At 41.8% G+C, this 23,673-nt stretch overlaps 1 protein-coding gene across 1 annotated transcript in view; it reads left to right on the forward strand.

The window, feature by feature from the left end:
• The first annotated feature begins 755 nt into the window (after positions 1-755).
• ENO4 (enolase 4) overlaps positions 756-23,673 on the forward strand; it is a 30,729-nt gene continuing 7,811 nt past the window's right edge. Inside the window, 9 exon segments of the mRNA XM_089898210.1 lie at positions 756-1,069; positions 4,515-4,643; positions 5,341-5,531; positions 7,526-7,671; positions 9,358-9,575; positions 9,578-9,754; positions 11,104-11,157; positions 14,277-14,333; positions 16,516-16,683. Of these exon segments, the coding sequence (XP_089754336.1) occupies positions 905-1,069; positions 4,515-4,643; positions 5,341-5,531; positions 7,526-7,671; positions 9,358-9,575; positions 9,578-9,754; positions 11,104-11,157; positions 14,277-14,333; positions 16,516-16,683 (1,305 nt within the window). The 5' untranslated portion in view covers positions 756-904.

Here is a 23,673-nt window from a genome sequence, read left to right on the forward strand (position 1 = left end):
GGTGCGCATTAAGAAGTTGTATAATTGCACGAGACACCTAGCAAGTGTAATAAAGCCAAACAGGCAGTTTGGATTTAAAAGGGCAGGACGCAGGCGGCCTCTGAAGGTTCTGAAGAGAGAACAGGACCCAATGACAGTCCTCCATTCCTGCTTCTCCTCCTCAAGTCTGTCTGTAACACCCCACCCTAGGCCTGTCCTTAAGGTTCATCCCAAATTTTTTCTGCCCACACTGTTTTTTTCCCTCTACGGAAAAATTTCACCCCACTAGTCCCACTCATCTCCCGGGGGAGGGCGCGTGGCCGTGCTCTCCTGGACCTCGCAGTACGCCCAGCCAGCACACCGCTCTGCTCAGGGCTGGCAAGTATCTGCGGAATCACTGAATTCCTGGGTCCTCCACAGCTTAGTAAGGGCACCCAGAGTTCTTATAACCTTCCCCCCGAGAGTGGGCCGGCACAGGCCGCCGCCCGGAGGAGCTCCCCGACCGCGAAGGGGTGGCTGGGGAAAGCCCGATGGCCTGAGTCCCAGGGCCACCGGGAACCGGCGCCACCCGAGGTTCGAGTCCCCAGCTGGAAGCCGGGGCTAGCCCTCTCACGCCTCCGCAAAAAGCGCTTCACGAGAGCGTTAACTATTCTTCCATCTGAAAACCTTCGGGGAAGGAGTGGAAAACGACGCCGGGAGGGAGCCGGTCTCAAGAGTCAATGAACCTAACCCCGTGGGCCAAACCCTCAGGGAGACGGAGAGGGGAGGAGGACGAAGTAGCCATTCGCTACTCCGGCTGCGGGAAGAACGTGAGGCTGGAAGCATCGCGAGATCTAGAGTCGGGATCTCGCTCCGTTGCCTAGCGACTGGGAGGACGCTCGCGGGCCCCCCAGCTAACCCCCGCTGTAGGCTTAAATCTCCTACCATGGGGGAAGAAGGCGGCGGCCGCAGCTGTGGGACCACTAGGGAGCTGCAGAAGCTGAAGCAGCAGGCGATGGAGTACTACCGGGAGAACGACGTTCCGCGCAGGCTGGAAGAGCTGCTCAACTCCACCTTCTACCTCCAGCCTGCCGATGTCTACGGGCACCTGGTAGGGACCTGGGACAAGAACCCGCTCCTCTCCAGCCCCTCTCCCCACGCCCCGCGCTGCGGCAACGCCGTGCGCCTGCGCCACAGAGTCGCGCACGCGCGCCGCCGCCGCGGGGGTAGGGGACTGTAATTGCGCGGAGCCGCGACCCTGAAGGGAAGAAGCAGGGCGGAAGTCTGGGTGAAGGAATCTCGAGAAAGTGGTGGACTGGAAGCTGCTGGAGGAATGAGGACTCTAGGCAACAGCTCAGGACCTGGCAGGCGTCCTCGCTACCTCTGGGCGGGCCTGCCACGGTTGCCAGTTGACTTTTTAATCACAGACCTTAATACCTCGTAGCTCAGTTTACCAACCTTCAGCGGCCTCCTTTTGACCACGGGACGAACACCTTGGTATTCGCTACAGCTTAGCCTCAGCCTACCCCGGGGCCTCATACTCAGCAGGCTCCCATCGTTGCCAAGTTTCAGTCGATTTCAAATGTCCGCTCCTTGACTTGTGCGCCCTTCCCGTCCTGGATGCCCGTCCCACCTGACCAGCTCGCACTTAGACTTAAAATTTAGATCAGAGTCTTGCCCACTTTGCCCAGGACTAATCGTCCTTCAGCGTCCTTGCAGCGTCCTTGCAGCGTCCCCTGCATGTACTGAAATCCTCCCTGGGCAGCTTGTGAGCTCCTGTGGAGAGCGGCGGCCTTTTCATATACCCCTCCTAAGCCCTGTGCCCAGCGTACCATCTGGCACACATCTTAGCCTTAAGCAGTGGGCAGTTGAAACAAAGGCAAGCGTTTTCTCATTTCCAGATCCATAAGTACTAACCAACACCCACCTTCTGGAAGGCATCATGGTTGGGACTGGTAGGAATTTGCACTATGGTGAGGCAATATGCCAACACCAAGCAGAGTATTTAAATGCTGTGAAGAAGCATGATGTGTTTACAGGGTTCAAAACCACATCTTGTAGATGCAGTTAATATAGGGGATGTTCCACGAATGTTTATTTTTCTCGGTCCTGGCCTATACATCAAACTGGGGGAGGGGCGAGGGGGGAGGTGTTTATCGATGCACCTTGTGCTATGTGCTTTATGTGATATCACTTCATCCTTAGGACCACGGTGAGGTAAACATTATGATTCCTGTTTTACAAATGAAGAACTGTGGCCCAGTGAATTTAAATGATTTTCCCAAGGGACACAGTGAATGACAGTGAGAAATCAAACCCGGTCTGTTTCCCTAGTACCTAGTAGAGTGCATGGTACATAGTGGACAGTCAAGAACTATTTGTGGGATGAATGAGTGAATGCAACTCCCAATTCCATTATCTTTCCACTGTCTCTTGCTAGAGGAATTCTTGAAAGTTAACGACTTCCTCATTTTACAAAGACACCAAGCCCTTTTCTCACCGCTACTTAGTGCAAAAGGTAAGACTGGAAACTTGGACTCTTGTCCCCAGTGGAATGCTCTTCCCAGCCTATTAGGTAGCCAGGTCTTTGGTTTGCACAGCTCTCTGGGAGTTTATACCTCAGTTAGGGACAAAAGCCACCAATACATAAGATAACTGGAGTAACAGGGTGATATAGGATTGTGTGCTAGACTGAGGAATAGATCACTGTGTGCCTGTTATAGGAATTCAGGGGTGGGGAAGATCCCGGTGGGCTGTAGCATCTGAGAGTTTTGGCTTGGGCTTTGAAGGATGTTCAGGAATTGGATTGGCATAAAGGCAACCTCCTTTTCGTCTTCCCAGTCACTGCCCTGGTTTTGGCCATCCTTATTCTCACCTAGTCTCCCCCTCTATCAAGTCCATCCCCAACAGTGCTGCCAGAGCAATGTTCCTAATCCCAAATCTGACCATCATTCTTTTGCTCAGAAACTTCCTGTGGTTCCCCCTTGCATGCTGAGTAAGATCAAACACGTTCCAGTGTGTGACTCACAGTACTCGCCCGGCTACCTCGGTAACAGGCTCAACTCCCCTGCCCCTCCCCCACCGCTCCTCCGCACAGGCGCACTGACTTCCCCCTACAGCGTGAAGTTTCCCAGTTCCCTCCCCTTCACTTATCCTATTCCCTCTACCTGAAGTACGTGCCCTCAGTTTCTCCCTCTTGTTTGCCTGTTGAAATACTACACAATCTCCAGTGTCCAGCTCAAATGCCATTTCTTCTATGCTTCTCTTACATATCAGAGGAATTCAGGGATGGGAAAGATCCCTGTGGGCAACAGCAATATTACTATTGCATAAAACTTGTAATTGAGAGTTTGAGAATTTAATGACGTAGTGTATACAAATGTGCCCAAGGTTTGTGTCTGACATTTATGAATTTATACAAGATTTAATTTATGGAATCCTAAATATGCCAGGCATTGTGGTATGTGATACAGTGATAAACAAGAAAAAGTCACTCCTTCAAGGTACATCCTAAGCATTTTTTAAAAGTCAGTTCCATTCTCCTCCTTACACAATATGTGGTACATTGTAGGTGCTCATTGCTTGTTGAATTGAACTCACAAAGTATAAGCTAGATCGTATTTTTCTTCTCCCGATTCTATCTAACTTCATTTAGGTACTTACTCTGTAATATACAAACCATCATCCTTCAAATGCATGGACAGCTTGAAAATTGGCTTTTGCTTTAGTTCTGCTGGCCACCACCTTGGTGCTGGCACACTGCTGATGGGCATTAATGACCTGTTATGTAGGTTGAGGTCACTGGATTTTGAAGTGAAAGATAAGAGGCCTGGTCTGCTAAATGAAAATGAAGAGTAAATACTGTCTGGTGATAAAGGGGGTGAGGAGGGTGGGCCTTCACTCGTCCCTCTTCCTTCTCTCCCAGCTTCCGCCCCTCTGCGTAGGGACACCGTACTGAATCCTTTTACTCAGGCTCCTTGAGTGGACTTTCTCCCTCAGCTTCATTCTCTTTCTTCTGTCTCTTTCTTGGATCACTTCCAAATGACTTCTGCTCTTCCACATCAATGAAACTGCTGTTACTAAGGTTCCAACAATCCTCTCTGAACATGTAGTTCTACGCATGATCTGATGGTTAAGTGAAATACAGCCTCTGCATAAGTCTTCACCATTAAAATATCCGGTGCCTTGTTGGGAGGAATGAAAATAGACCCACTTAAGGTTTTTTAGGTTTGAATGCATCACAGTATTCTAGAGACCAATTGACTTCGGTATTTGGACAGAAGGATAGGTTAGGGCCCACTAAAGAGTGACACGAGACCTTTAAATAAAGACATGTTTGCGAGTTTCTGCTGAGAGTTCAAAAAGCAAACTGCCCCACGTACCAGAGGCTAAATCCAAATCTCTGAACGTTCCCGCAGAGCTGCTAGACTAATCCCAGAACGAGGAGGGCATTCAAGGAGAGGTTTAGTAGAAACTAGAGTAAATGTGAATGACCTTTTAAAGATAAATTAGATGTGGTATTGTGATTTTTGTGTTTTTTTGTGTGTGTGTTGAAGGCAAACTGCTTTTCTAAACTTGCAAAGCCTCCCACCATATGCAAAGTCGTGGGGAAAAATGTGCTGGATGGACTGGGGCTTCCAACACTACAAGTGGAAATATTCTGCACCGTTCAAAATTTTCCCAAGGTAGGAGGCAGCTTAAATGTGTTCTTCACTATGTCCTGGCTCCACTGCATTTATGAGCATGTATTGTCCACATTATGGAAAATTAACGTTTTGAAATTCAGTGTGTGTGAAATACACACACCATTTGTAGGTAATTATGAAAACAAAGCATGAGTCATACAGTCTTCCATGATGGTTTATTAGGTTATGTGGACTACTGGTACAGACATGACTTGCTAACCTGAAGATGATCCAAGATGGAGAAAGGAAATGGGGCAAAAATAGTTTAAAAAACTCTGACATTATTAATGTCATGAGTTCTATAAATCTGCAGATAGGGTTATAGATTCATGTATTTATATATAGATTTATAGATATATAGACTGATCTACAGAAAGAAAATTTCATTTTCATAAATGAAAATAATTATGATTAAATTTGTCTCCTTTTGGCTATTTTTTAGAGAGGTAGTGATAAAAATGAAGTTCAATGTAGGGTTTTTAGAAGGGTATTTTAACAAGTTAATAATTTTAAATGTTCCTTCAAGTTGGGTTCCATCGTGTTTCAATAGCTATAAAAATATCTCAAAGAAAATTATAGATTCTCATTTTCTCTTGGAAATTGGTGATAAAATATCATGTACCTTAAAAGCTAGATACATTCAATTTCCTATTTCCTGTGAAAGGGAAAATGTAGAACACGTTTATATTGTTTTCAGAATATATGTTCTGTGGTGATCTCAACTCACTTCAAAGTCCATGAGAACGCTTTACCCGAGCTAGTTGAAGCAGAGGAATTAGAAAGGTCAGATGCCGTCAGCACTGCAGTGCGGTGGGTCAACGAAACCATCACCGAGGAGCTTCAGGGCTTAGCTCCTTCCAACCAGGCTGAGGTGGATCAGGTGCTCAGGTAAATTTCGCACTTTGAAATGTAAGTGTCCAGTATAACTATGTACCTCTTCTCTTTCCATTTCACCTGCCAATGAAATGGGTCTGTCATATCTATAGGGTACAATCAGGAATTCAATTAAGAAGCATATGCTAAAGCAGCAAAATTTAGCATAAAATGTTGTTTTTCTTCTGAAAACCCTGTTATTAAAATTTTACTTTGTAAGGCTACATAAGGCCTTTTGGCCTCTTTTATGCATAGAGCTTTCCTAGGATTCAGTGAAAAGTTTCTCAGGAGAAGGATTAAGAATCCGGACGTCCTCCTTTCCCCCTCCCCACCTCCTCACATGCCCCCCTCGTCCATGAGCCTCTCTTATCCTTTTATATAGCCCAGTGGGCGATGCTTATGTTCTGACCTCCAGACACAAACAAGTCCTCCAGGTTTTGCCCATAGGTTGACTCTAAAATGTGAAAACCAAGGAACTGTTTACTAGGGCTATGTGAGCACTGTTCAATACCTAACCAAGTGTGGGTTAGCATTACTTTTCCTTTTGTGTGGGTCCAACGCCACAACCCTCTTGGCCAAAGAAGGTCAACTGGATTCTCTTTCTCTAAGCTTTAACGCTTGCTTAATTGTGCATAACTTCACATTTTAGTTTGCCTCAGAGTTGGATCATGACCTTATAAAAAACTTGTTTGAATAGTTTTTGGTTGCCTTACAGTTTTTGAATGCTATTCCACTTAGTACTTTGTGTGTGTGTGTTATTTGCTTTTTTTTTTTTTAGGCAATCTTTGTTTTTTTAATTTTTGAATTTTATTTTTTTATATAGCAGGTTCTTATTAGTTATCTGTTTTATACATATTAGTGTATACATGTCAATCCCAATCGCCCAATTCATCACACCACCCGCCCCCGCTACTTTCCCCCCTTGGTGTCCATACATTTGTTCTCTACATCTGTGTCTCTAGTTCTGCCCTGCAAACCGGTTCATCTGTACCATTTTTCCAGGGTGTTATTTGCTATTAACACATCCTTCTTTTTTCCCAAGCTCTCAGTCATACCTTCTATTCTGTTACATTCCTTTTTTTCCTGGAGTTTTCCCTCCCAAATCTCCCATCTTGACTGGTTCCTCTTTAGGCCTACTAAAGAGATGCCATAAGACATCCCTTCATTGTTCTCCTGTTTCCTGGATCCCATATCGTCCTCTTTCTTAAATTACTGGATTCCAACCTTTAAAAGTAAGGATGAGAAAAGGGTATTTGGGATGTAAATTTTTTGAGTTCTTACATGTGTGGAAATGTTAGTACTTTCCCTTTGTGGTTTACAGTTTAGCTGAGTATAGAGTTCTCATTTGAAATCAATTTCTCTCAGCACTTTAAAGGCACTGCCCCATTGGCATCTGATGCAAATCTGATTCCCATGTCTTTTTTTTTTTTTGGCTTGTTATTGTTGTTTTCTCTGTGGAAGCTTTTAGCCTCTTTTTATTCCGGGGAGCTTATATTTTACGTAGATGCACCTAAGCTGGATTTCCCAACAGTTTTCTTAACTGTTCATTTTAAGCACCCACCTCAAAAAAAAAAAAGAAAGAAAGAAAAGAGAAAAGAAAGAAAGAAAAGGAAGCCCTGCACATAGTGCTATATATTTCACTATCTATTCTTGCCTCATTTTTAGTCTGATGGTCATTTATTCAAAAAGAAAGTCCAATAGCCCTTAATCAAATTATATCTTCAAATTTTACGTTAAAAAAAAACAAACAGGGCTCAGATAATTTTCAAAATGAGCACCTAAAATCTTTAAACATTTATTTCCAGGCCAAAATGATTTGCAGTTCTTGAACATAGTTTTATAACAGCATCATTTTTCAGCCTTGGAAATTGAAGCTGATTTGTTCTTAAGTAGCTTAAAAAGCAGAGTTAACTACTGAAACATTTTGGGGTCAGCACTAAAACATGACCAAAATTACTAGTGATATTTCTCAAAATCTCACTGTAAAGTTGTACTGTCTTACCATTAAGGACATTCTTTGAAAGTAAAGTACAAGAAGATAAGGAGAGAAAAGAATTGGAAAAGAGCCTGGAAGACTCCACAGTGCCTACACCTTCACCTCTAACACCACCACTGCCTCCTCCACCTCCAGCCAAAAAAAAAGGACAAAAGCAAGGTCGGTGGCTTATCATCCTGCAGAACCATTAGTAACAAATGTGCAGGAAGAAAGGCTGAAACTTGGACTGCCCTTCCAAGTTCAAATCTCTCTGCTGCAGACCTAGGTTGGAGTCCCACCAGGTACCATCCATCCTCCACGCCACTTCCTTGCTTAAAGCTACCGTGTGAGGTGGGCACGGTTTTCCCCCACCCCACCCTCCATTTTTATTTGTAAGATAAAAATATTTCTTACCCAGAGGTGAACACTTAGTAAACAGAGTGCACTGAACAGTGGCAATGCCCAAGGCAGGGAAGGGGAGGGTGGCATGGAGACCTTTAACTGCTCCTCAAAATTCCCATTAGCTCCTCAGAAATCCACTCCATATTTTAAAGATTAATGATATCCTTTGATATGGATAACCAGCATTTCCTCAGTCATAGGTAATATATTAATGAAACTTATCTTTGGAAGACCTTGCTATTTTAAGACAAATAATCTTAAAGTTATCGTGGCCCTTTGTTCCATGCCTTCCAACATATGGCTAACCTCAGCTCCTCCAGTATGTTAATTCTGGAGCTGCTGCTAGAGCTGTTGTAACAGCGATTTGTGTGTCTGTCCAACTACAACATGCTCCTGGAGGACATGAGTCATGCCTCATTCAATTTAGCACTGCCAGCGCCTAGCACAATGCCGGGAACAAACTAAATGCCAGGTAAGTGTGGGTTCCATTAAATAAGAAAGCACAAGAAGCACGGACCAAAGAGATCGTGAAGCCAAGGTCTCTTATTTCATAGATTTAGATACTGAGGCCCAGAGAGGGGAGGAGAGTTGCCCAAGGCAGAAGAATCCTGTTAGACCAATCTTCTCCTGGAGGGTGGGGATGACCACTACTGAATCATAGGTAGAGACTGCCAATAGGTGTTCATTTGGTGGTTTCTTTTGTCTGATAGAACTCGGAACGTAAGAAGGGAAGAAGTAGGAGGGGACAGTAATTTGCTAAACATTTAATATGTGCTGGGTGCTCACACATCTTATTCCACTTGTTTTACCTACCTGACTCAGGTCAGTAGCTGTGGGGAAGGAGAGGACAGGAGGAAAACTAGAGATTTATTATGGACATTGTGGTACCTGATCAGACAGGGTGGCTGAGAATATGTGAGAGTGAAAGATGGGTGAGGATTCTGGGTGGATGGTTAGATCCGGAAGGAAGTCCTCATAGAAAAGGGCGTCCGTTTGGGGTGGGCAAGCAAGATACGTAGTTAGATATTCACATGAGATATTCAACACGAAGCTGGGTATGCAAGAGCGATGGTGGAACATAGGAAAACAAAGGGTTTGGAATTCAAAGACCGTCCAAATCCTCTCTCTATTCACTTTCTGTCAGGTATTGGGCAAGTCTTTGAACCTAAGCCCCCGCTTAGGTGAGATAACAATATCTGTCCCACATGACTGTTGAAGGATTTAATACTGAATGTTCTAAAATTTCTTACGCAAAATCCATGGCTAAGGATTATTTGAGCATTAGGGTCAGACAGAAACTTCTCAGGGGTTGAAGTGGTGAATATTTTCTTGCCAGCCTCAGCTTTCAACCCTTCTTTACGCTGGGCCTTCACATCTATAAGTAAAGCATTAAAAAAATATATATAGTTTTATCATAGTCAAACTTTCTAGAAAGCAATCTTTTATCAATATTTTTTTCTTCAGGGAGGAAGGATACTCTTACAGAAAAACCAATTATACCCCCAGAACCTGTTGAACCCATACTCTGTGGCAGCATGGCCATAGGAGCTGTGTCACTGGCTGTTGCCAAAACCAGTGCCGTGCTGGGCAGTAATCCTCTATACTTAAATATTGCACTGCTGAAGCACCACCAGGTTAGTACCCATTACATTCCTTTACAAGGACCCATGAGTATCTCAAGGTGAATGAACCATGTTTCTCATTTCCCCTTGCTTTTCCCCTTTGTCAGGATCAGCCGGCAAAGCTAACGATACCTCTCCTGATGGCATCTCTGGTCAGCTGTGGGAAGTCATCACCTGGCAAGCTGAATTTAATGAAAGAAGTGATTTGTATACCCCATCCTGGATTAACAGCTAAACAAGTACCTTACATTATCTCAAACTACCTTTTCTTAAAAAAAAAAAAAACCTTCATCAATGAGTTTTTAGTGTATATTCCTAAGGCTTATGACACCAAGGGAAAAGGAATTAAATATAAAATGAGAAAAAAAATTTAGTAAATTAGGGAAGTGGGACGAAAACAAGACCTCAAACGCGAGAGAACCAAATTTAGACCACCTTGGATCTCCAGCTCATCACAACAGTGACTCATGCTCGTGGCTCACAGAGAAGCCACGGGCGAGTGACTTTGCAGGCCTTGATAGTGCTGGAAGGATATTCTTTGGGGCAACTGAGATTTTTTAATTTACTAGTCTATGCACTATGGCTGCGACAAGAGGAAGGTGGCACTTTCATAGCAGCCCTTCTGTTAAGTAGGAACTGCAGGGCCTAGCAGATTGCCCGGCACGTAAGAGAGGTTTAGTGCATGTTTATGGAATATGGAATGAAGGAATCCTAAGTGGCATCTTTACTACTCAGAGGTTTGTTAGTGTCTCATTGTTCTTCAGTGGCATGAATGAGTCAATACGCCTTTTTAAATCTTCATGAATTATTCTACCAATTAGGCATTGGGGAGAACTAAACATTCGTGTCCTATAGTGGATGTTTACAGGAAAAGTACGGGAAGCTCCATCCCCTCTGGTAGTCTATTGACTGATATTTTATCGAAGCTAGTGACAATCATTTGTTTAAATCTCAAGATAATTTCTTTATGATAAAGAATCCTTTTTTAAGGAGAATAGTCATTACCCACTTCTATCAATTTTGGAAGACTAGGATTTATATCTGGCTCACCATCTGTCAGATCACGTTCAGATCCTGGCGCCAGGATCTTTCCTTCAGTTAATGTCTGCTGTTTGGGTACCAGAGCATTTGGCCTGCCATTCTTCATCTGTCTCCATATGCAGATCCCACCATCATCAGAATACATTTTTCTACTTTCTAAGTGACAGTGGATTTATACTAATTCAAACACTATCATGCAGAATCCCTTGATGACCTGTGACATGTATGGCAAGAAGGTTGGTCAGGAGACCATGAAAGAGAATGAAGTTAACTTGATCCAACCAACCGAACCAATCAGTTCTGAACAATGAAGAGAGGATAATGAGGAAGAAAAACCTCTCATTCATTTTCAACCAAATAAAGATTGAGGGTTGAAGATTAACATTTGATCTTCTGATTTTGTAGGCCATAAGTAATTCACTAACCAGGATGCATTATCAGGGACCCTACAGATTTTCTAAGTTAGAAATAGCCATGTGTGGTATACGTTTTTATGTTTAAAATTCTAGACTGCAGTTGTGGAAGATCATGGTTGTTCTACTTACAGGGTGTGGACATGCTTCTGGAAATTCAGAAACACATTAACCAAGCAATTGAAATGGTATGTAAAGAGAATCTATGGAATCTAATAACTGATGCTTATATACCTTCTAGTAACCAAATTATAGTTCATTATGCAACAAAATCAATATTGTTGTTACAAATATGAAAACATATTAATTTTCCTTGGGTTTCCCATATGAGCCAAGTTTATACATTCCCTCATTGGCTATGGGTCCAGTTTCTAATGGAACTTAACAATCTTCTTTTGATTTCTGAGGCAGCTGGCCCTACGCTAAGATCATCCCTTTGGATTTGCAAAGAAAGAAAGGATCTGGCCCCTAGGATTAGTGAGAGGCAGTTTGGTATAATGGTTAAGGCACAGTCACTTGTGCCTGCTTAGAATCCTGGTGTTGGGCAAACAAGCACCCTTGGCTGAGCAGCCCTTGAGGGGGAAAGTCACAAAGGCAGTATGAGGGGCAACTGTATGAGTCATATTCTAACTGGGGTAATGCACAGTGATGTGGCAGGGCTGAGGGACCCAATCCTTGTCTTTTATTTTAGAATAATACTGCATTTATAGAGAAGTTGCAGAGACAGTGCAGAGAGTTCCCAACTACCCCTCACCCAGTTTCCCCCAAGGTTAACAGGATACATTACCATAGAGTATTCGTCAAAACTAAGAAATCAACATGCTACATTACTAATAACTAAACTCCAGACTTTATTTGAATTTCACTGGTTTTTCCACTAATGTCCTTCCTCTGTTCCAGGATCCAATCCAGGACCCAATATTTATTTAGTGTGAGGCTTTTAAGCTACATGATTAGGAAGCACTAGCTCCTTCCCCAGCAGGATGGGGGCTGAGATATAATCTCAGTACGACATAAAGGAACTTTGGCTCCAGTGCTATCTTGCCAGCACAGAATATGTGATGGGGGAGGGTGGTGGGGGCCCAAGCCCTACAGTTGATCAGAATTGCTTTAAGCACCAGCCTGGAGCCAGTTGCCGGGGTGCTTTTCAGGAGGACAACTGTTTTATGGGTGACCAGCCTGCAGAAACTCAGACTTGAAAAAGTTAACCCTGACCTTGTATTCTGCTTTGCCCCTTACTAGCTGTGTGACCTTGTGCCAATTATATAACCTCTCTGCCTCAGCCTTGTCGTCTATAAAATGGGTGTGATACATTGTGAGGAGTAAACGAGCCGAATATATGCAATGTGCTCAGAGCGGGAGCAGACACAGCAGTGAACAGTACGCAGTGGTGGTGGTTATCAGAGCAGGTGGAAGAAGTCCAGCTTAGAATATTAGGGAATTCAGGATCTCTGAGCTCTCTGCAATCATCCTGACTTCCAGATTTTTAATTATACAATTTTAAATATACAATTGATTTTTAATTATACAAGCAGCTCATGAATGTTGCTGTGAAAATTCAAACACTGGTAGAGCTAGTCCTCCCTCCCCCCCCATACTAACTCCCCCCCCTTGACCCCACAGCCACTACTACCCTCAGTTCCAGTCCCATCTCTAGAGGGACTCTAGACCACTTTAAAAATTTAGTGTGGTCTTCTAGCCTTCCTTTTGTATTTATACACGAAGACACACAGATACCACACATACAAATATATAGTGTGTTTTGTGTTTAAAATCATATAAAATTCTGCACAAATTACTCTACAGCTTGCTTTATTTCTTTGCCCTTTTTATTTGTGTTCATCTTTTACTGATACCTAGGAATTCTTTCTACAGTAAAGGCTTCAATCCTTTCTGCATGTTACACATATTTTCCTCTATCATGTTGCCTATCTTTTAACTGTTTTTTTTCTGCAGTCATAGGGATTTTTTTCTTTTCAAATTTTGACATAGTAAAATGTATCAACATGTTCTATTAAGGCAGTGGTTCTTAATGGGGAGTGATCTTGCCCAAGGGACGATGCCCAGAGACGTTCCGGGTTGTCCCAGCTTGGAGGGTGGGGCTCTCCTGGCATCTAGAAAGCTGAGATCAGGGATGCTGCTACACATTCCTACAATGTATGAGGCAGCCCTCCATAGCAAAGGATTATCCAGACCAAGTGTCAAGAGTGCCAAGGCTGAAAAGCTCTGCTTTAAGTCTTTTGCTCTTTGCTCAGCTCTGGGCCCAGAGGGTTCAGCAGTCCCACATACCCCTGAGGTATCAGTTTCTCCTGAGTCCCCTTGCCTGACTCTTCTAAAAGAGCAAAGGATGTCCCCTTGCTCTGCACTCGACATCACACCCACTTCCTCCCTGGTTGTTACCTGCATCGCACGTGTCTGCCTCACTAGACTGTGGCTCCCAAGGCAGTATCTATGCATCTCGTTCACCACTGTATCTCTCCCGCCTGGCACATCAGTTTGCTTCCTATGTTATTTTTACCAGGGATAGAAACTTTAGCTGACTCCATAGTGAAAAGATGCAGGATAACCTCTGTATTTGCATATACTGGAGTGTGTGTGTGAACCATGTTGCTTCTTGACAAACATGCCCCAGCTTACACAGCCAATGAATGCCGGGCATTAAAGTGCATCCTTTAACAGGTTAAATCCTTGTTACAGCATGCCATCAATACCCCAAACTATGGAAGCTTCTCTTTGGTAATTATCTTTGATTTTAATGTCAGATGACATTATACACACCAGATTCACCAGATTTAATGACCATGGGCTGCTTCCAAAAGTCAAACCCATCCTGCCAGAGAAAGTGTTTGTACTGTGAGAATATTTAAAACAATATGTTGGGCCTTTAAAAGCAAATGCCACAGTGTGGTTATTCCTTAAGGACAAGGAGGGGACTTAACATCCTCCTGTAAAAAGAGTTCCTGCACACAGCAGGAGTCAGGACATGATGAGTGAATAATTACTTATATAAGTAGAAATGCATGAACATGTACATCCATACCTCATACGTGTGATTGGAGGCAGAATGTAAGGATGAACTAAAGGGAACATGTGCCTGATTTTGAGAAACAGTTTGAGGTTTATGAAATTAAAGAGTGGCTGGCATCATCCCTGTGTGTGTGTGTGTGCGTGTGTGTGTGTGTGTGTGTGTGTGTGTGACTGGCTCAACCCCAGACCAGTGGGCAGGCCAGAGGACCTGAAGCTCTGCTTGCTGCCACAGACGTGTCTGAAAATCCCGAGTGATACGTCTTTATCTTCTGTCTCGCAGTCCCCTCCTCCAAAACCAGAGACAAAAAAAGGTCATAATGGAGGCAAAAGAGGTCAAGTAAGTAAATGTATTTGTTTACCATGCTTCTGTATGACAGTTCATTTCTATATTCCTTGCCCCTTTCCCTCTCCCGGTCATTTTGCTCCAGGACTGGCCTAACACAAATGGAAATCACACGGTGATACTGCTTCAAGGGGACTAAACCAGGCAACCCCCAGAGCTGGAATATCATTCTGCCCCCACCTCTCTGGCAACAGGCTGCCAGGCCATCACTGCTTGCAGTTGTCTGGCCAAGTGAAAGCTCAGAGGGCTTGGAGAGGCTCTTATGACTAATAGGATTACATGGGAAACCGTCTAGGTGAAGAGCTGGGGAAGATGAATCGCTCTGAATACTAGCTCAAAGGCATACAGGATGTTTTGGCTTTTAATTTTAATACTACCAAAGAAAAAAAGAAAAGGCACAAAAAGATAGCAATTCCTTCATCTGGTCCCCCAAAAGCACTGAGGCACCATTTCAGATGAACCATTGCCAGAGCTTAGATTTTGCCAGGAGGGTCAGGCAAACAAGCCTGGTGAAAATGGGCTGCAGAGCCTCAGCCAGCTGCACTTGATCAGTCCATCACGTTGGTGACTGTGGGCGCTCTGATAGATACACCTATTATATGCCTGACTTTCAGCAATATAGTTAGAACAACCAACAAGAACCCCGAAGATAATGCAAATGGATGAGGGTTGCTCACATGTGTGATATTTGCTCTGATAACCCTGCAATCACTACCTGGATGTCAGGGACTTCAGGGTCCGTTGAAGTCATCAGCAAGAAGGACTAGTAAAGGAAGGAGAGGACTTGGTGGAGATAAAAAGTTAAGTTCCTCCTTAAACTTGGGAGAGAGAAGAGAAATGTGTGAACAGATACAGCAGTAAGTAAAATCCTTGACAGGTGTGTATACTAGAATTGGACCTTGCAAGAGAGGCAGGGGCTGGTGAACAAGTAGCAAATCTCAGCTCTGTTCCCTTCATTCCAGCAGGTTGTCTGATGTATTCTAAGAAACTTAGACCAAGATCAGCCCTTCCTGAGATCAGCTTTACTACTCCCCCCGCCTCCCCACCATTAGAAACAGGATAGATGATAGATTCTAGAGAGGCAGCCATACCAGAATTAGAGGCATGGACTACTAGAGGCTCAACTACCTGGATTAAAATCTGTTCCAAGTACTCAACTCTCTCTTAAATAGGGATAATAACGGTACCTGCTTCATGGGATTGATGTAAGGAGTAAATGTATTTATGTAAAGTGTTTAGAATGGTACCTGGCATTTAGTAAGCACCAAATAAGTGATGCTTTCATAGTTTTGAAGACTCCGTAATGAAACTCCTTAACTGACACACAAAAATTTCCCCAACTATTCCTTTGCCAAATAAAAGGTTCTTCTCACTGACATTAAAAATGTTGGATGGTTCTTATAATTAACTAGTACAGTAAAAATAGGATATTTATACCTACTTTCATGTTTGCTCTTGAGACTGGTACACACACACACACACACACACACACACACGCACACACCCCTTAGTGATACTGCTTCAACTTACGTTAAAATTGCATAGTGACAATTTATGATGAGGGCACGTCAAGGCTGACCTTGCAATCGAAGCCTATGGCTGCCTTCCCCTGAGTTCATTTGGGTCCTCAAATCTTCTTCCACTGCAATGCATCCTCAGTGCCACATCGTTTTAGCTGAAGTCTTCAATCCCTTTTAAAATAAAACCTTTTCCTGAAGGAGAGTTAAATTTTTAAGTTTTAACACTTATAATCTTCTAAAGGAAAATGGAACATAGGAAAGAGCAGGTTTGGAGGAAGAAGGCAGTTAGGGACAGGCAGGACAGACATTTACAGGGACAGCCTGTAGAGTCACCAACCTGGTGGTTATGGCTCAGGTGAGCCCGTGTACAATGATAGAGCCAATAAAGAGATAATAACATGGGCAACTAAAGAGAGCAAAGTGTATTCCTAGGTCAAACTTGAAAACCGTGGGAGTAAGAAAATTATTCCCAGGTACTGCAGGACAATAATCTGCCCGAAAATATGCAGAGATGAGTGGGAACTAGAGGCAGGATTAATCGAGCGTCAGAGGACCCCGTGTTTGGAGAGCTGTGTCTGTTACAAATTGCCAGCCACTGGAAGCCCCAAGAACCTTAATGTGCTCTATTTACGTGCATGATTTTCTTGATCCTGAAGCAGCAGATCACTGGCAAGATGTCCCATCTTGGCTGTTTAACCATTAATTATGACACCATAGAGCAGCCACTGCTCCTAATACAAGGAATCTGTGCGAACCTGGGGCTAGAGATGGGAACGAATCTCCATCTAGCCATCAACTGTGCTGCACATGAACTGATGGACTATGTAAGTTTCCACTCCAGAACATTTACTTTTTGTTGCAGTCTCATTGTTTTTAAATTAGAACTCAAAAGAAGAGCCTATCTGTACGTATTTCCAAAGAAATCCTATTTTTTAAGCTAGTATCATGGGAGGGGTCCAAATATACTGGAGTTGAGAGAGGCAAGTTACCTAATGACCAGACAATAACATAACCATATAACTTTAAAAATTAACAGAAATGTCACCATAATTATATATAGAAATTCTGTAATAAAAATGTCTAAAATGGATTGCTTACATTGAAATCATGAGAACTATTAAAAATAATTTAACAAACTGGTATTTTCTGCAGAGTACATTCATTTGGTTGGTGAATGCTGAATTGGTCAAGCATAAAAAGTGGGTCAGTTGTAACTATGACTTGATAAGCCCTTCTAGACATGTGGTTCTTCGAGTTTCTGCTGGTGATTCACTTTTTTTTTTTGAATTTTATTTATTTTTTTATACAGCAGGTTCTTATCAGTTACCTATTTTGTATCTATTAGTGTATACATGTCAATCCCAATCTCCTAATTCATCACACCACCACCACCCACCACTTTCCCCCCTTGGTGTCCATACGTTTCTTCTCTACATCTGTGTCTCTATTTCTGCCTTGCAAACTGGTTCATCTGTACCATTTTTCTAGATTCCACATATATGTGTTAATATACAATATTTGTTTTTCTCTTTCTGACTTACTTCACTCAGTATAACAGTCTCTAGGTCCATCCACATCTCTACAAATGACCCAATTTCATTGCTTTTTATGGCTGAGTAATATTCCATTGTATATATTTACCACATCTGCTTTATCCATTCATCTGTCAATGGGCATTTAGGTTGCTTCCGTGACCTGGCTATTGTAAATAGTGCTGAAGTGAACATTGGGGTGCATGTGTCTTTTTGAATTATGGTTTTCTCTGGGTATATGCCCAGTAGTGGGATTGCTGGATCATATGGTAATTCTATTTTTAGTTTTTTAAGGAACCTCCATACTGTTCTCCATAGTGGCTGTACCAATTTACATTCCCACCAACAGTGCAAGAGGGTTCCCTTTTCTCCACACCCTCTCCAGCATTTGTTGTTTGTACATTTTCTGATGATGCCCATTCTAACTGGTGTGAGGTGATACCTCATTGTAGTTTTGATTTGCATTTCTCTAATAATTAGTGATGTTGAGCAGCTTTTCATGTGCTTCTTGGCCATCTGTATATCTTCTTTGGAGAAATGTCTATTTAGGTCTTCTGCCCATTTTTGGATTGGGTTGTTTGTTTTTTTAATATTGAGCTGCATGAGGTGTTTATATATTTTGGAGATTAATCCTTTGTCTGTTGATTTGTTTGCAAATAGTTTCTCCCATTCTGAGGGTTGTCTTTTCGTTGTGTTTGTAGTTTCCTTTGCTTTGCAAAAGCTTTGAAGTTTCATTAGGTCCCATTTGTTTATTTTTGTTTTTATTTCCATTACTCTAGGAGGTGGGTCAAAGAAGATCTTGCTGGGCTTCCCTGGTGGCGCAGTGGTTGAGAGTCCGCCTGCTGATGCAGGGGACACGGGTTTGTGCCCCGGTCCGGGAAGATCCCACATGTCGTGGAGCGGCTGGGCCCGTGAGCCATGGCCACTGAGCCTGCGCATCCGGAGCCTGTGCTCTGCAATGGGAGAGGCCACAACAGTGAGAGGCCCGCGTTAAAAAAAAAAAAAAAAAAGAAGATCTTGCTGTGATTTATGTCAAAGGGTGTTCTTCCTATGTTTTCCTCTGAGAGTTTTATAGTGTCCAGCCTTACATTTAGGTCTCGAATCCATTTTGAGTTTATTTTTGTGTATGGTGTTAGGGAGTGTTCTAATTTCATTCTTTTGCATGTAGCTTTCCAGTTTCCCCAGCACCATTTATTGAAGAGACTGTCTTTTCTCAATTGTATATCCTTTCCTCCTTTGTCATCGATTAGTTGACCATAGGTGCGTGGGTTTATCTCTGGGCTTTCTATCCTCTTCCATTGATCTCTATTTCTGTTTTTGTGCCAGTACCATGCTGTCTTGATTACTGTAGCTTTGTAGTATAGTCTGAAGTCAGGGAGTCTGATTCCTCCAGCTCTAATTTTTTTCCCTCAAGACTGCTTCGGCTATTCAGGGTCTTTTGTGTCTCCATACAGATTTTAAGATTTTTTTGTTCTAGTTCTGTAAAAAATGACATTGGTAATTTGATAGGGATTGCACTGAATCTGTAGATTGCTTTGGGTAGTATAGTCATTTTCACAATATTGATTCTTCCAATCCAAGAACATGGTATATCTCTCCATCTGTTTGTTTGTATCATCTTTAATTTCTTTCATCAGTGTCTTATAGTTTTCTGCATACAGGTCTTTTGTTTCCCTAGGAAGGTTTATTCCTAGGTATTTTATTCTTTTTGTTGCAATGGAAAATGGGAGTGTTTCCTTAATTTCTCTTTCAGATTTTTCATCAGTGTATAAGAATGCAAGAGATTTCTGTGCATTAATTTTGTATCCTGCAACTTTACCAAATTCATTGATTAGCTCTAGTAGTTTTCTGGTGGCCTCTTTACGATTCTCTATGTATAGTATCATGTCATCTGCAAACAGTGACAGTTTTACTTCTTCTTTTCCAATTTGTATTCCTTTTATTTCTTTTTCTTCTCTGATTGCCGTGGCTAGGACTTCCAAAGCTATGTTGAATAATAGGGGTGAGAGTGGACATCCTTGTCTCGTTCCTGATCTTAGAGGAAATGCTTTCAGTTTTTCACCATTGAGAATGATGTTTGCTGTGGGTTTGTCATACATGGCCTTTATTATGTTGAGGTAGGATCCCTCTATGCCCACTTTCTGGAGAGTTTTTATCATAAATGGGTATTGAATTTTGTCGAAAGCTTTTTCTGCATCTATTGAGATGATCATATGGTTTTTATTCTTCAATTTGTTAATATGGTGTATCACATTGATTGATTTGCGTATATTGAAGAATCCTTGCATCCCTGGGATAAATTCCACTTGATCATGATGTATGATCCTTTTAATGTGTTGTTGGATTCTTTTTGCTAGTATTTTGTTGAGGATTTTTGCATCTATATTCATCAGTGATATTGATCTGTAATTTTCTTTTGTTGTACTATCTTTGTCTGGTTTTGGTATCAGGGTGATGGTGGCCTCATAGAATGAGTTTGAGAGTGTTCCTTCCTCTGCAATTTTTGGGAAGAGTTTGAGAAGGATGGGTGTTAGTTCTTCTCTAAATGTTTGATAGAATTCACCTGTGAAGCCATCTGGTCCTGGACTTTTGTTTGTTGCAAGATTTTTAATCACAGTTTCAATTTCATTACTTGTGATTGGTCTGTTCATATTTTCTATTTCTTCCTGGTTCAGTCTTGGAAGGTTATACCTTTCTAAGAATTCATCCATTTCTTCCAGGTTGTCCATTTTATTGGCATAGAGTTGCTTGCAGTAGTCTCTCAGGATGCTTTGTATTTCTGCGGTGTCTGTTGTAACTTCTCCTTTTTCACTTCTAATTTTACTGATTTGAGTCCTCTCCCTCTTTTTTCTTGATGATTCTGGCTAATGGGTTATCAATTTTGTGTATCTTCTTAAAGAACCAGCTTTTAGTTTTATTGATCTTTGCTATTGTTTTCTTTGTTTCTATTTCATTTATTTCTGCTCTGATCTTTATGATTACTTTCCTTCTGCTAACTTTGGGTTTTGTTTGTTCTTCTTTCTCTAGTTCCTTTAGGTGTAAGGTTAGATGGTTTATTTTAGATTTTTCTTGTTTCTTGAGGTAGGCTTGTATTGCTATAAACTTCCCTTTTAGAACTGCTTTTGCTGCATCCCATAGGTTTTGGATCATTGTGTTTTTGTTGTCATTTGTCTCTGGGTATTTTTTGATTTCCTATTTGATTTCTTCAGTGATCTCTTGGTTATTTAGTAATGTACTGTTTAGCCTCCATGTGTTTTTGTTTTTTACATTTTTTCCCCTGTAACTGATTTCTAATCTCATAGCATTGTGGTCAGAAAAGATGCTTGATATGATTTTAGTTTTCTTAAATTTACTGAGGCTTGATTTGTGACCCAAGATGTGATCTATCCTGGAGAATGTTCTGTGTGCACTTGAGAAGAAAGTGTTATCTGATTTTTTTGGATGGAATGTCCTAAAAATATCAATGAAATCTATCTGGTCTATTGTGTCATTTAAAGCTTGTGTTTCCTTATTAATTTTCTGTTTGGATGATCTGTCCATTGGTGTGAGGTGTTAAAGTCCCCCACAATTATTGTGTTTCTGTCGATTTCCTCTTTTATAGCTGTTAGCAGTTGCCTTATGTATTGAGGTGCTCCTATGTTGGGTGCATCTATATTTATAATTGTTATATCTTCTTCTTGGATTGATCCCTTGATCATTATGTAGTGTCCTTCCTTGTCTCTTGTAACATTCTTTAAAGTCTATTTTATCTGATATGAGTATTGCTACTCCAGTTTTCTTTTGATTTCCATTTGCATGGAATATCTTTTTCCATCCCCTCACTTTCAGTCTGTATGTGTCCCTAGGTCTGAAGTGGGTCTCTTGTAGGCAGCATATATATAGGTCTTGTGTTTTTTTTTTTGCGGTACATGGGCCTCTCACTGTTGCGGCTTCTCCCGTTGTGGAGCACAGGCTCCGGACGCACAGGCTCAGCGTCCATGGCTCACGGGCCCAGCCTCTCCATGGCATGTGGGTCCCCCCGGACCGGGGCACGAACCTGCATCCCCCGCATCAGCAGGTGGACCCTCAACCACTGCGTCACCAGGGAAGTCCTGGGTTTTGTTTTTGTATCCATTCAGCAAGCCTGTGTCTTTTGGTTGGAGCATTTAATCCATTCACGTTTAAGGTAATTATCGATATGTATGTTCCTATTACCATTTTCATAATTGTAATGGGTTTGTTTTCGTAGGTCCTTTTCTTCTCTTGTGTTTCCCACTTAGAGAAGTTCCTTTAGTATTTAGTGTAGAGCTGGTTTGGTGGTGCTGAATTCTCTTAGCTTTTGCTTGTCTGTAAAGCTTTTGATGTCTCCATTGAATCTGAATGAGATCCTTTCCGGGTAGAGTAATCTTGGTTGTAGGTTCTTCCCTTTCATCACTTTAAATATGTCATGCCACTCCCTTCTGGCTTGTAGAGTGTCTGCTGAGAAATCAGCTGTTAACCTGATGGGAGTTCCCTTGTATGTTATTTGTCATTTTTCTCTTGCTGCTTTCAGTAATTTTTCTTTGTCTTTAATTTTTGCCAATTTGATTACTATGTGTCTCGGCATGTTTCTCCTTGGGTTTATCCTGCCTGGGACTCTCTGTGCTTCCTGGACTTGGGTGGCTATTTCCTTTCCCATGTTAGGGAAGTTTTCAACTATAATCTCTTCAAATATTTTCTCGGGTCTTTTCTCTCTCTTCTCCTTCTGGGACCCCTATAATGCGAATGGTGTTTAATGTTGTCCCAGAGGTCTCTTAGGGTGTCTTCATTTCTTTTCATTCTTTTTTCTTTATTCTGTTTTGCAGCAGTGAATTCCACCATTCTGTCTTCCAGGTCACTTATCCGTTCTTCTGCCTCAGTTATTCTGCTATTGATTCCTTCTAGTGTATTTTTCATTTCAGTTATTGTAGTGTTCATCTCTGTTTGTTCTTTAATTCTTTTAGGTCTTTGTTAAACATTTCTTTCATCCTCTCGATCTTTGCCTCCATTCGTTTTCTGAGATCCTGGATCATCTTCACTATCATTATTCTGAATTCTTTTTCTGGAAGGTTGCCTATGTCCACTTCATTTAATTGTTTTTCTGGGGTTTTATCTTGTTCCTTCTTCTGGTACATAGCCCTCTGCCTTTTCATCTTGTCTGTGTTTCTGTGAATGGGGTTTTTGTTCCACAGGCCGCAGGATTGTAGTTCTTCTTGCTTCTGCTGTCTGCCCTCTCTCACTTTTTAAATATAAAAGTATTTCTAAGTTATTGAAGTTTTTGGAGAATAATTAATAATAGTAATTAATGTCAAATTCAGGGCACATGACCAAATACGATTCCACTTTAATTTGTGATTCTTTTAACTTCAAAGGAAATCTTGAATAATATATAAGAAACCTAAGTTTCAGCTGACTTCTAAAACTTACTTTCCTAAAGAAACTAAGCGCATAAAGGAATATTTAATGTAATTTCTTATTCTTCACATAATCATTGGTTCCTAGGCATACCAGTAAGGGAAATAATTGCATGTTTTCATCAGCAACATATACCAAGAACTATGAAAATACTGACTGCTTGTGTTAACTAGAATGGGTATTTATTGCTTATATTCAGTAAAATGCTTTAGCTTGATATCAGATAATTCTTACAGTGTTAGTTCAAAATCATTATCATTTCCTCTCTGACAAGATAGGATTGCATACGTTTTGCAGTATAGAAGCTGAGAGTTCTTGCTGCTATATTTTATGTGAAAAGAAGTATAGAATCTTTTCAACAATGGGCTTATTAGGAGCCTGCTTAATTCCAATGGAACCCATTCTATTAGCAGCAACAGGAAGGCATTAATAAACCAAAGAGCCATTCTGGTCCATCCCACCTCCCTCCCAGTACCTAAATATCCCAGGTGCCATCCCTGGACACAGACTTGGACTGGACATAAGGGTGCTGTGTTTACAGAGACTACACTAGATCCTCCAGCTTCGTTTACTCCTATGCTTAATGACTTGGGGGTGTTCTAGACTTCAAATGAATGGGTTGCACTAGAACTCCACTTTCAAAACAATATTGTTACTACTAGACTTGCATGCTTGCCTTCATGTAAGTCTCTTTACATATCATATTGTTTGTTAGTATCTCAAAAGCTTAGCCCCGCTTTCAAATTTTAGAATATTTACAGTAAACAAGCTATTCATTCACTGTGAGCTGAACGACGGTAGTTCTAGTGAGTAGGCAGGTCTGCATTGCTATTCTGTTTATGAATTTATGTTACTGCCCATCTATCCAAG

The sequence above is a fragment of the Delphinapterus leucas genome, chromosome 16, assembly GCF_059928025.1.
Source record: "Delphinapterus leucas isolate spDelLeu-1000000601 "Yukka" chromosome 16, BTC_Dleu_Yukka2, whole genome shotgun sequence".
NCBI classification, from domain to species: domain Eukaryota; kingdom Metazoa; phylum Chordata; class Mammalia; order Artiodactyla; family Monodontidae; genus Delphinapterus; species Delphinapterus leucas.